Genomic DNA, 12852 nt, shown 5'->3' with positions numbered 1-12852 from the left:
AACAAGAGACAAATGTTCCTGGCATTTCAGAGCCTCTTCCCTTTTTATTCTCTCCTTTGTACCTGTTACTATCTGACAAGCTGTATCATTCAATTACTGTGTTCTGTCTTCCCCTACAGAACACAAGCCCTCTGCAGATGAGATTGGGTTTTCTCTGTTTTATAAGCTAATCCTGTCCCCAGAACCTAAAATAATGCTTCACACTTGGTGTGCAGTAACTGCTAACGAATTAATTACTCTGAGCATGTCTCCACCTCTGTAGAAAACAGACTCCTACCCTGCAGCACCACTGCAAGGACTCGCAGGGCTGCACACAGCATCGGCTGCGCTGCCCTCTTCCACACCTGCTCTAGAATTGTGATTAATCCAAGAAGCCTGAGAGCAGCTAAGCACCCACAGAGCTCTGAAGACAGAAGGTGATGTATGGATCAAAGTCAGCATGCGGCTCTACAAAGGTCATTCTCGCTCGGCACTACTAATTTTCTTATTACTATTTTCAATGGGGGGTAAGACACACACATGCCACAACACACATGTGGGTTCTAAAGATCGAACTCAGATCAGGCATGGCAGCAGGGTATCCAGTGAGCAATCTTACTAAACCTAATTAATTTCCTTAAGTAGCAAACATTCTGGATCCGGTAGCAGGGGGACATAAGATAGCCTAAGGCAAATCCTGCTTAGAATATGGGGTCTACAAGAATAAATAAATAAACACTTCAAGCCTCCGACTTCCTCTCATCTCACACAGAAGGGACACGGAGGGGGTGTAAACCCCAGGGGATGACAACCACTACTTTCCCATTCCAGGCTAATCCAGCCATCTGGGCGCCCTGATGGCCAGTCAGCAGGGAAGACAGGAGGCATCGTGGGGGAAAACAAACATCCACAAACACTGGGTGGGTGAATAAAAATACTGCAGCCAAAAGGAGGATAAAATAACACTGGCCTACAAAAACAACTGGTAGGGGACGGCTCCTGTACAGCCAGCTTGACCCCTCGGACCCAACTACCGCTTCTTCCCCAGCATCAAGTCATTTTCCAGGCAATGGAAAACTGAAGGAAAGGCATTCAGTGCACAGCCTTGCCAACCAAGTCTGAGCCTTCTGATTTACAAACAGAAAAACTGAGGGAAATCCAAACATGGCATAGGGTTTGCTCAGGGCCACAATGGTAGGGCTGGAAACCAGGTTGCTCAGGTTCTCTTTCCTATGCAAGTTGCAGGACGTGGGAGATAAGTGGCCCCATGAGACTGAGAGCTCTGACCTCAGACCAGGCAATCTGATGCTCAACACTGGTCGGTCTTGCGACACACAGGCCCAAGGCCAGCAGACAGAAACAGCCTGCATCTCTGTCCGCTGTGGGTCTGGAGCTAGTCAGGACTGGAGGGGAGTGGCACACTTCACACGCAAGAAGGGGGTCTCCGCAGAGAGCAAAGTGGAGGGTCTAGAGTAGGGAAGGGGAGAGAAAGTGGGGGGCCTAGAGCAGGGAAGGGGAGAGAAAGTGGGGGCCTAGAGCAGGGAAGGGGAGAGGGAGAAAGGAAAGTGGGGCCCTAGAGCAGGGAAGGGGAGAGGGAGAAAGGAAAGTCAGGGGCCCTAGAGAGCAGGGAAGGGAAGAGGGAGAAACATTAATTCTTGTAATTCTCACATTAAGAATGAGAATTCCATGAACAGAAACGCACAGTACCTCCTTGAGTCAGACCCAGAAGATCCCTCTGGAGCAGCTGCCAGGAGACAGGGCAGGGACAAACACTGACAGGGGAGGGTCTTACTATACCCCTAGCTAAACCCCACAGAGCCCAGCCAGCACTGTCCCGCTCTGAGTGCTACCATGCATCCAATCTTGAATTTTGTTTTTATGGTTGGTGAAAGGGGCCCGTGGGTAAAGGTCTTTGCTGACAAACCTGACGATTTGACTTCAACCCAAGGAACCCATAAGGTAAAAGTAGAGACCCACCCACATACACATGCATGAATGTACAAAAAATATATAATAAATAGTGTATTTTATAAACTTTTTAAAAAGGAAAAAGATGATACAAGAAAAAAACAAGCCAGGCAACAGTGGTGCACACCTTTAATCCCAGCAATAGGAAGGCAGAGGCAGATGGATCTCTGTGAGTTCGAGGTCAGCCTGGTCTACAAGAGCTAGTTCCAGGACAAGCTCCAAAGCCACAGAGAAACCCTGTCTCAGAAAAAACAAAAAAAAAAAAAAAAAAAAAGGGAAAAAAAACAAAGACGTAAGTTTCCAAGGAATTAACCATCCGGTCTAATATTGAGCCAAATATCTTGCTCATGGAGAAACTCACTTACGATGTGACATGCCAGGGAAGGGAAGGGTCTCTTGGGTTTGACAGATTCCATTTTTTTTCTACTTCCTTTTTGGGAGAAGAAGGGGCAAGAAAGAATTCTAGGGATGGAACATGCTAAGCACATGCCCTGCTACTGAGCTAGGTGAGCTTCAGGACTCGCTTGAGCCTAAAAGACTTCAGGATAGAGCAGCCTTCCTGGGGACAGAAAAGGCTGAGGTGGCTAAAAGTGGCAAAAGAAGAGGGGGCAAAGAAGAACAGGGAGACTGCGCAAACTCAGTAAACTGTAAACAAGTAAACTCTCCAGCATGGGGGAGGAGTGGTCACAACCAGACCTGGGAGGCATCTGGCTACATCACTATAGTTAACAGGCAGAAGAAACCCAATGGGGAAGCTACAGGATCAGAGCTGGGCTTTAGGCAAACTGATCCCCAGAGCACACCAAGGAGCTCAGGGAAGACCTCCATTCCACCGCTGACTGAGTCACTGCCCCACCCGCCTGTCATCTCTCCATTGCTTCCTTTTCTAACTAGGCCAACTCCATCTCATCTCCTTTCAAAGAATCTGAGCCACGGCAATCAAGTCAACGATGCGGGGAGCGCGTGAGATCCAGGAGAAGGCCGCTGCCACTCCTCTAACAGCGCAGAGGAAGGAAAGGGCATGAAGCAGCTAAACATCCCCACCCAGCTCTGGAGACAGCATGGATGCTTGTGAGCCTGGCAGTATGAGAAGAGGGTGCCACCGAGTTTTCCATAGGAAGGAACACTAACAAAAAGGTTCTGATACAGTGTGCTCTCTACTGGGGCCTCTGACCTGCCAGGGGCCTAGACGCAAGTAATGAGGAGGGAAAAGGCATGAGATACCCCTGGCTAGCCCAGCCTCTCCTACACCAGGGCATGAGTGGTCTCCGCCAGTCTGCCCGCATTCCTAGGATGCTCTGAGTTCCTTCCACTCACGGCCCTGGCCACCCTCCACTCCCCCACAGCACACTCTGAGCTCTACAGAAGCCAGGCAGGACAAGCAATGGGCAGGCTCCTCCTTCAGTGTCTTCCTCCCCAGCTCCTGCAGTCTGCTCCTTAGAAGTCTACAAGCTTTCTCCTAAGAATCAGAGGTCAAAGAGGAAGGCTTCGATGGGAGAGAAAGAATGCATGCTATTCTGAGGACAGGGGCCCCTTCTGTCACAGTTAAAAATAAACTCTTAGCAACTACACCCAGCTCCTCCCCCACCTAGAGGCCAGTGGGTCATGGTCGATAAAGTGCTCCCTGTAGAAGAAATGAGGCCCTGGGGACAAGAGAACACAGAGGACAGTCGGTGAAACACCGGTCCAGGTAGTTAGCTCCACGGAGGCAGAGGACTCCTCAAGTCCCACCTCTTGGCTCCTATCACTAATCCCTTATACCCCTACCCCACAAATACACCTTAATTCTAGGAAACAGACACAGAACATGGATCTGAGTCATGACTTGTATCAGCACCTGTCCAGGGACTGGAACGCTCAGACAGACGTGAAGGAGATACCCTGCACGGTGTCTCCAGCTAAGACACTCTACCGGCACAGCTTCCTCACTTGCTCCACTGAACCCCAGCAGCTACAAAGAGAGGATTCACCTCGAAGGACACAATCGATGTCTCTGCCATTGCAGTGAGCAGGTAAAAGGCCTTCTGTTCTCTGTACCCTTCCTAGGTGGCTGAGGCACTGAAGTACCTTGGCCCAACTCATCAAGGAGATACTCAGAAAACCAGGGAGGGCCTGGTTACTCCTGGAAGTCAATAGAATGAGGTCATACTTCAGGATGTGGTAACATGAAGCCCCACACCATGGGGTGGAGAGTGTGACTTAGAAACAGGACAACAGGACAGAGAGGCAGCACACTGAGTCCCAGGCCAGGGTACGTACTGGGGGCAGATTCATACCCACTGGCAAGAGCTGAGAAGCAGCAGAGCCAGAGGCAAGCATAGCAGAAGGCCTAACTGTCTAAAACCTTGCTCATCTTCCTCTGTCGGGTCCTCTCCCTGGGGAATGAGTAGGATGCCCCCTTAGAGCCTTTGTCCAACTGAATCAAGGCTCCTGGAGAAGCCACAGCCAGGGTCTGAACTACCCACCAAGCTCAGGCTGGAAGGGAAAAGGGCGCAGAAGGAGGGCACAGGTGAAAAATGAGATAAACATTTCAGTGTGTGGCAAGAAGACCTGGGACAGAAACCCGGGCCTGGCTATAAAAAGTGCTGCGGTGGCGACTTATTTTTAGACACTAGAAATGAGTCCTGGGTCCAAGGCAGGAGGCCAGGCTGTAAATGGCCAGGAGGGTCTGGGAGGCTCCCAGTAACATGGATAATCACAATGCCAGTGAGGGGACCAACTCAATCACCTGCCATGAAGAACAGGGAGGGGAAGGAGCACCAAGGGAAGGAGCAGGAATCAGCATAAGCATAAGCCAGAACCCCCGGGGTCCCCATCTTCCCAGGGACAAAAGATATGTCTGTCACCTTTGCTTCAGAGTCAGGGAAGACTCAGCATGAAGATAAACAAGAAGGAAGGCATCAATGGCACAGCTCCCTCCTGTCTGCTCAGGCAGAATCACCTTACACAGAGACAACACCTGCAGTCGCCACTCTTCCTTCCTGATGAGTCCAACTGGTCCTCGTCGGGAAGCCTGAAGACATCCCTCAAGGATGAGATGCCCTTTCGTATGAAGTTCCCAGCGGGATAAACATGTAACTTTTCTCATTTTGAAGAAGAACATCCCATACAAACAGAGGTTGACCTTGAGGCTACATGTCCCAGGCTCCACCACCTCCCAGCTGGCATGTGGAGATATTTACTGGACCACAGAATAAAGTCTCCAAGAACACGACAAAGCCAGAGGCCAAGCCCAACCTCATGATCACTCCTCCTCCAAAGAAAAGCAGGCCAGCCTAGCACACAAGATCCCACCATGCATGCTGAACCACTGCTCTAGCCTGGCACAGACAGGAGGGGAAGGAAAGGTAAGCTCTTCCAGATGTGCCCCCACACTGGCTTCCTTAAACCCCAGCCCTCTCTGAGGGTCAGTGGTCCCACCCAGAAACCTTAATATCCTCATCTACTCTGGGAACCAGTTCCCATCAACAGGCTCAGAACAGTCCCTTGCCCATAACTGAGTCTGGAAGGATTAAAAGGCACTCCTTCAAGTGAATGAAGTCTCATTCATGCCAAGAGAAAGACCAGCTAGCAGCAATGGTGTGGCTACAATTCAGCCATACTTACCCCAAGTCAGATGCCCCAATGTAAACACAGCCTTCCTTCACAGCCAATCACAGTGGCCTCCAAATGCCCCTGACTTCAAATGGCAAAGAACTTGGGGGAAGCAAAACAGGAGAGCCCCCATCTCCACCTTGTACTGACACTCCACTAAGATTCTTCTAGTTTCAAGGCAAGAGCAGATGTAGCCATCCTCTCTGCTGAGCAGTGGGCTGAAATACTTTCTAAGCTTTCAGATGGGAGAGAGCAGCTGCTCAATAAAGACACAGTACACCCATGGAATGGGCATCCACACTGGCCCAGGTACTGCTGACCACTCAACACAGAGCTAGTCAGCAAGCATCTCTCTTGCCCTGGGCCTCTGGCCTCCAGCATGGCCTCTTGCACCACCCCACACTACCAGGGTTTGCCTGGTGACAGCTAGACGCCAGCTCTCGATGGAGGCAGCTGGACACCAGAAAGTGAATGACCTACTCAAAGTCACACAATTAACTAACAAGGCATAAAACCTAGACCATTTGAGAGTTTAGGGTTGTTTCTTTTTTCTTGTTGCTGTTACTATTTGGTTTTGATACTTTTTTTACATTTTTATCTAGAATATAACCCTTGAAAATAAATAAAAAATATTTTCCATTTATATTTCTGTGTATTTATATTTGAACTTACGTATGAACTTATATACTTCAAAATATATACTGTCAGTCTTAAAGATCCCAAGCAAGGGGCATCAGTCCTGATGATTAGAGAAGACACTTCAGTCTTACTAGTACACATAGTGTCTAGCTCCTCTGGAAGGGCCCTTTCTCCTCACCAACACCCCCATTTACAAGGAGGGCTATGTGAAAAGCTACGTGTGAGGAGACCAAGGACCTGTGTTTGATGATGTCTTCAGTACCAGCACCACTCCCTGCGGGAAACCAATCAGTCTAAGAAACCCACACCAAGAGCAGGTTTCATAGCACATGGCTCTGCTGCCCACAAGCAAACCAGATGTTGGGACACAGCACTGTGCCTTCCTCAGCAGCCCACTCTCTTCCTCAGGCGGATGGAGGAGGTGACAAACATGACCAAGGAGTACCCATTATTACTCAACTATCAAGAGGAGTTGCCAGTCCCCACAAACACAAATAACTCTGCCCTGACGACTCACTTCCATCCAAGGCACAGAACCACACAGAAGGGATGGGGGGGGGAACACCTCAACATGACCCTTCAGAGGGCAAGAGGCACAAAGGAGGCAGGCCAGTGTGGGCTGTGATGCCAAAAGCAACCCGAGAGAGCCTACTGGGCCCTAGCAGCTGACACTGCCCACCTTAGCTACCATGCCTCTGACACAGACCCCTCACGCCTTGATTCCTGGAGCAGGAGCCTGACTCTGCCTCCAGACCGGGGATTTGGCTCCTGTGTTCATTCTCGCACCTGCGCCACTGATAACATCCCAACTCCCGGTCTTTCCAACCAGAGCTACCCATGCCTTCCCCTCCTCCAAAGAAAGCACTCCGCCTCCCAGACCCCACCAATCAGCAGCCCTGAGGCTGCACAGCCCTTTGCTTCTCCCTTCAGTCAACCGTAGTTTAACTAGAGAGTTTTCAAATTCTGTGAAAGCCCAGAATTCACAAATGAAAAAGGGCCATGAACTAACCCACTTCTAATCCTGCATCAGAGAAGCCCAGAGTCCTGTTTCAGGAGAGAGAGAGAGGTCATGACCAGGACAGCATGCCTGGAATCTTCTTCCAAAAGTGGGAAATGTCCTCTGAAGGCAGAAATTTGATCTGTCCATCGAAAAGTCCACAAACCCCAACTTCAATGATGCCGAGCCTTTCTTTATGACATCCACAAGCCCTCCCTCACACCCACCCTGCCACAAAAAAAAAAAAAAACAAAAACAAAAAACAAAACAAAAAAAAAACCACTTTAAGGTTGATTTGACCCAAAGACAGGTAAATTCAGTTCTGATCTGGCCCCACTGCTCCTGACCTACTTGGTCTCCTGCTTGTCCCTCAGCTCTAGCTGCAGCCAGTTTCACAACTTCTGGCAGACCCACTCATTCCTCAGAGGCGCAGCAAGTTCCCACTGCCACAGCCAGAGCGTCCCTCAGCGTCATCGATCCCCACAGACGTCCCTCTTTCAGAATCCTCTATTTCTGGTCACACAATTTAGCCCCCAGGCCAGAAAAGTCCAGTAGATGTCTCTGCAAGAATGGCCGAGATGGGTCTTCTTGACATTCAAACTGTGCCTGCCAGCTGCATTGTTTGTTTGTTCTGATGCCTTCATGTGGGCTACGTTTAATATTAACAGCAATATACAAACCGTGACTATCATATTTGACAATTCTGCCTACATCTGTCATTTGCCTTCTCCAAATAGGTTTCTTGACCCCCAACATTTTACAGGGCACTATCCGAATAAACACATGGGAAATGCTCCGCAAACTCTCAACTACCTGGAACCAAACTGCACAGCACGATCACGAGACTTTCCTCACCTCACGTTTCCATCCAGCACACGTCAAACTGCGATACCGCCCCTGGCAGCCACGCTATCAGTCATCTCTCCAGTGAGGACACAGAAGGAGGACATTGCCTGTGCAGGGGGGCAGGGCGGGTGAGGGTGCTGGTGTTGCCCTTCAACGACGTCCTGGCCAATGGTGGGAGGCTCTAATCTCATTCTGATACCAAAAGCAGCTACGTCACTATGGCACTTAAATGACCTAGTGAGGGAGACACACTGGAGAAAGAGAAGAAACTGCAGGACCTGGCTTCCTCTAGTCTACGCAATGGAAAGACAAACAAGAGATAAGTTACGACAACATTCCCTATTTTGTAAAGCAATAACACGCTTCACCTAATCAGCACTGAACAGAAGAGTGGGACAATAGTACGGGCTTTAATTAAATTTGTTCAGCTAATACCTAAGCGTCACCACGATACAGTGAAGCCGAATGCAGCCAAGTGACCCGCAGGGAATATAGCCAACTCATACACAAATGGATTGAGGCTAGGTGTCCCTACCAAAGAAATAAGAGAATCTCCGAAGAATAATAAATAGTATTTCTATCACAAAGTCCCTAGTTGGGTGGGGGGGACCTGTTACAGATCCAAAACTCATGGAGCTGCCAGGATGGTTTAGAAGCTGCCTCTCCAACTTTAGTAACTACGACTGAGAGGTGTCACATACCCACCAGTGTCGTCGGCCGACGAATGGGCCAATAGGTCAAGCAGCTCTTCAGTCTCAAGGTACTGTACAGCAACCAGCTGCATGCCTGTCCAGACCACTACAGCCACAAGCAGGGAGGGGCCTGAGACTGCAAACAAGAACCGGGTTCAGCTCCTGCCTCCAGCAAGTGAACGGCAGGAGTCTCCACTCGCCTTGGGCAGGGCATGCCCTCATTCTGGGCCTTGGTTTTCTCATCTGCAAAATGAATATGTTGGACAGTGCTGCCCTCTCAGCTGGCTTCTACCTGACTGGAAGTGTACGTGTGACTCAGAGGCTGGCGAGGAGGGTGATGAAGCAAGGTGACAGCACCCATCAAAAGCATCTAAACATCAGCTTCCCAACGAGGACAATGGGAAAGCAGCAGGGCCAGTTGGCTCCTTTATTTATTTTTACTTTATGTGTATTGGTGTTTTGCCGGCATGTATGAGTGTGCAGTGATTGTCTAAGCGTGAGCACTGGAAACAGAAGAGGCTGTCTGAATCCCTGGAACTCGAGTTACAGTTCTCTGTAAGAGCAGTAAATGCTCCTAACTGCAAAGCCATCTCTGGATCTTTTTTTTTTTTTTTTTTTTTTTTTTTTTTGGTTTTTCGAGACAGGGTTTCTCTGTGGTTTTGGAGCCTGTCCTGGAACTAGCTCTTGTAGACCAGGCTGGTCTCGAACTCACAGAGATCCGCCTGCCTCTGCCTCCCGAGTGCTGGGATTAAAGGCGTGCGCCACCACCGCCCGGCTCTGGATCATTTTTAAAGCTCTGGTTTTGCTTACTAGAACAAAGAGCAGAACCTGTGAGCAGCCTTCATTCCCTATCGTATCTACGGGCTACAAGACGGCTGTCTCCCAAAATCCCCTAAGAGCCAGGCTGCTGGGCCACACTACGCCCTGGGGCCTTCCGCATGGGTTCAGGGTACTCTACAGAGCACAGGTCTCGTCTTTTCTTAGCCTCCAAAGGGTCATCAACGCAGCCTGTTCACTATATGCTCTTCCCTTGATGCTGCGTTAAAAGGCTCCTTGTTTTGAAATCGTTTCACGACTCAACACCTGAAGTTTTGAAGTGTCATACGCAGAAATCTCTGTGGTGCGTGTCACTGAGCCGGGATTTCCTTTAACAAGCTCCCCCACGGCTGTGATTATGTCTCAGCCAATATTTGGGTAGGAAAGCGCTGCTGCCTGCTCTGCTGCCATTCTCCAAGTATCTTGGCTCTCCTTCCTTCCTCTATTATTAAATCTTAACTCATGGACGTATGAGAAATCTGCAATTTAACAGTTGAGTCAGCTTCTAAGATCCAGGAGCAGGCTGCTTGTCAAAACAGACTCCGGCTTCAATCTTCACCCACTCTGACTAGAGAAGGAGAAGCACTAGGATTGTTTAATGTGCTGCTAGGGTTTTCCCTTTCAAACCTATTCAAAGGAGAGAAAAAAAAAATACACGAACTTCTCTTCTGTTAATTACACCAGGGTCTGAATTGACAGCATAGGATGGTGTGTGCAGTAGAACAGGCAGGGAGAAGGGGTTTTGTTGTGAAGTCTTTATATTGTGTTCCAACTATCCAAGAGAATCAACAGCCAGTGCCCCCCCAGCCTGCTGATGGGTAAAGGCAGATGGCATCTCAGAGGAGGGGGAAATCTTTCCGGGAAAGAACATCTGTCACTTCCTCAGCCATACAGTTAACTGTGGTCAAACTGTTCGTACACCTCTAGTCCCCAAGGTCAGAGCCACAGCAACCCAACCAAGTCCTTTCCTCACTTGCTACTAATACGGGTGGAAAGGGGAGGGAAAAGTACAAAAACTGCAATATTCACGGCAGGGATAAGAGTCCCGCCCCGACATTCAACACCAAGCAACAACCGAGATCCTGCAGCAAGAGTTTACAGTTTAAAAAAAAAAAAAAAAAAATCTGATGTTGAGGATGAAGACAGCAAAAACAATATCCTGGAATAGAAACTAGACTTACTTGCCCCCTACAAAGTACCAAAGGGTTTTAGTCCAACTGAAGGTATATACCAACAGTCTCACCCATAACTCATGGGTAGTATATAATAGCTGACACAAAGCAAGCTGTGTGGGCTGAAGGGGAAGAGAAAAATATAACACAGGAAGCAGTTCGCTCCTCCAATCATTGAGACACCCCAGGGGGAAAGAAACTTGATAGTGACCTTTAGAGACATGGTGTAACTTGAAACCCTTGGAAGAAGAAAACTTTGTAGGGACCCTGAATGACAGACTCACCCTTCACTGGGACCTTTTGAAATCCCCATTCTCCACTACCAAAGAAACAGAGACACCGAGACACAGAAAGAGACAGATGGACCTGGAGAGATTAAAAGAGTGCGTTTCCGAAACGCAAGAAAATAGGCTTTCCAGCCTTGAGTCGCGAGCTACCAGGACCAAGCTAGGCTTGCAGAAACAGCACTGGGCCCAGCCTGCCTGCCTCACAGAAAATGTTTCCTACGGTGCGTGGAGCAATGGAAACAGCGCGGCACAGCCTGCGGGGCAGAGCAGGACAGGCGCTGGCGGTTCCAGACAATCGCGGGGCACGGAGGCGGGGTCCCCTGTCTCCAACACCGCGCCGACGCGCCCCACCACTGAGCGCCGACCTCGCGAGGCCGCGGACAGCTAAGTCACTTTCCGGCTCCCAAATAAGGAGCAGGGTTAAGTAAACCTCAGAGAGCGAACTTCTCCAAACCGACCGACCAACCAGCTCAATGAGTAAAGGGCCTTTTGTGCCCGCAGAAAGGAAGGAGGGAGGGAGGAGGATGGGGCCACCGTGGCCTCGGCGCCGGGTGAAGCGAGCAGAGACTCGGACCCACGCGTGGCTACCGGCTGGATCCCACTCGCACCCCAACATGGCAGTCCCCGAGACTCCTCTCGGGTCCCGATCACTCGCGGGGTGACCGGAAGCTGCACCGATCCCAGCGTGTTCCTCGGCGGCCCAGACTTACCTTCAGGGCGAATTTCTGCTGGGTTCTCTTGTCGAAGATCCGCAGCACCTTCCCATTGATGCCCAGGCCCAGCACCTGGCTGGTGACCTTGTAGTCATCGGTGATGGCGTTCTTTCGTATCTGCAGGCCCGACTTGACGTGGAACTGGGGGAACGGCGGCGGCGGCTGGGCCGGGGCGGGTGGCGGCGGGCTGGGGAACGGCGCCGGCGGGGTCTGGCCGGGAGAGCCCGACAGCATGGTGCCGGGCGACTCGCGCGCAGAGGCGGGGGCCGCGGCCGCCCCCTCCTCCGGCTCGGGCCCGGGTCCCCGCCACGCCCCGCCCGGCGGCGAAGTTTGCTCCGGGCTGGAGCCGGCTGCCCCGCCCCGGCCCGGCTCCAGGCTCGGCGGGTCGCGGGGCCCCGTGGGTCCCGCTGTGCGCCGCGGGCGCCCACCAGCCCTGCTCCCTCCCCCCGGAGACGTGCGCTCCGGGGAACGCGGGACGGCGGGGCCCGGCCGGGGGGCAATCGCCGCGCCGAGAAGTAGCAGCCCGGGGGCGGCGGCCGCGTCACAGGCTGCTCGGCGTCCTGGGCTAGTCCTTAAAGGGGAGGACCGAGGGTGGGGCTTGGAGGAGGCGTGGGCATGGGGGAGGGGTGGGCCTTAAAGGGGAGGCTGTCCAGCGGCGGGAGAGCAAAGGGACGTGGTTGGCTGGGATTGCGAGGTGGTAGTCAGGGAGAGAGTAAAGAGAAATCCTAGTTCTTAACCAGGGTCAGGCGAAGGGAAAGGGGAGGGCAAAAGAAAAGCGGCTGGATAATTCAAACAAAATCCATAGTTCTCCTGATGCTGGGTTCTAAAAGACAGGTCATCGGAGAATTTGGAGAGGGTGTATTTTGAAAGAAACGAATGATTGATAAAGATCTGCCTACATGGACCCTGGGGTGTGGAGGGTACTGGGGCACTAATGGAGTTACAAGGCTATTCATCTTAGGATCAGATGTCAGGCAATAGTCACAATATTCTTAACATTTTTGTGAGTTTCACATTTTTTTTTCTCATGAAAATATATCGCTGTGTAATCATGAACAATTTGGTTATTGTGCTTTGGTTTTTTCGAGACAGGGTTTCTCTGTGGTTTTGGAGCCTGTCCTGGAACTAGCTCTTGTAGACCAGGCTGGT

At 50.9% G+C, this 12852-nt stretch overlaps 1 protein-coding gene across 1 annotated transcript in view; it reads right to left on the bottom strand.

The window, feature by feature from the left end:
* Positions 1–12261, bottom strand: part of Mapkapk2 (MAPK activated protein kinase 2) — a 46682-nt gene extending 34421 nt beyond the window's left edge. The window contains exon 1 of the mRNA XM_057770909.1: positions 11701–12261. Within this exon, the coding sequence (XP_057626892.1) occupies positions 11701–11937 (237 nt within the window). The 5' untranslated portion in view covers positions 11938–12261. The remainder of the gene's footprint in view (positions 1–11700) is intronic.
* Positions 12262–12852: the final 591 nt, after the last annotated feature.

The sequence above is a fragment of the Chionomys nivalis genome, chromosome 5 (genome assembly GCF_950005125.1).
Source record: "Chionomys nivalis chromosome 5, mChiNiv1.1, whole genome shotgun sequence".
Lineage (NCBI taxonomy): Eukaryota > Metazoa > Chordata > Mammalia > Rodentia > Cricetidae > Chionomys > Chionomys nivalis.
Note: the sequence above shows the minus strand (reverse complement) of the source record. Positions and strands in the feature narration are given on the sequence as shown.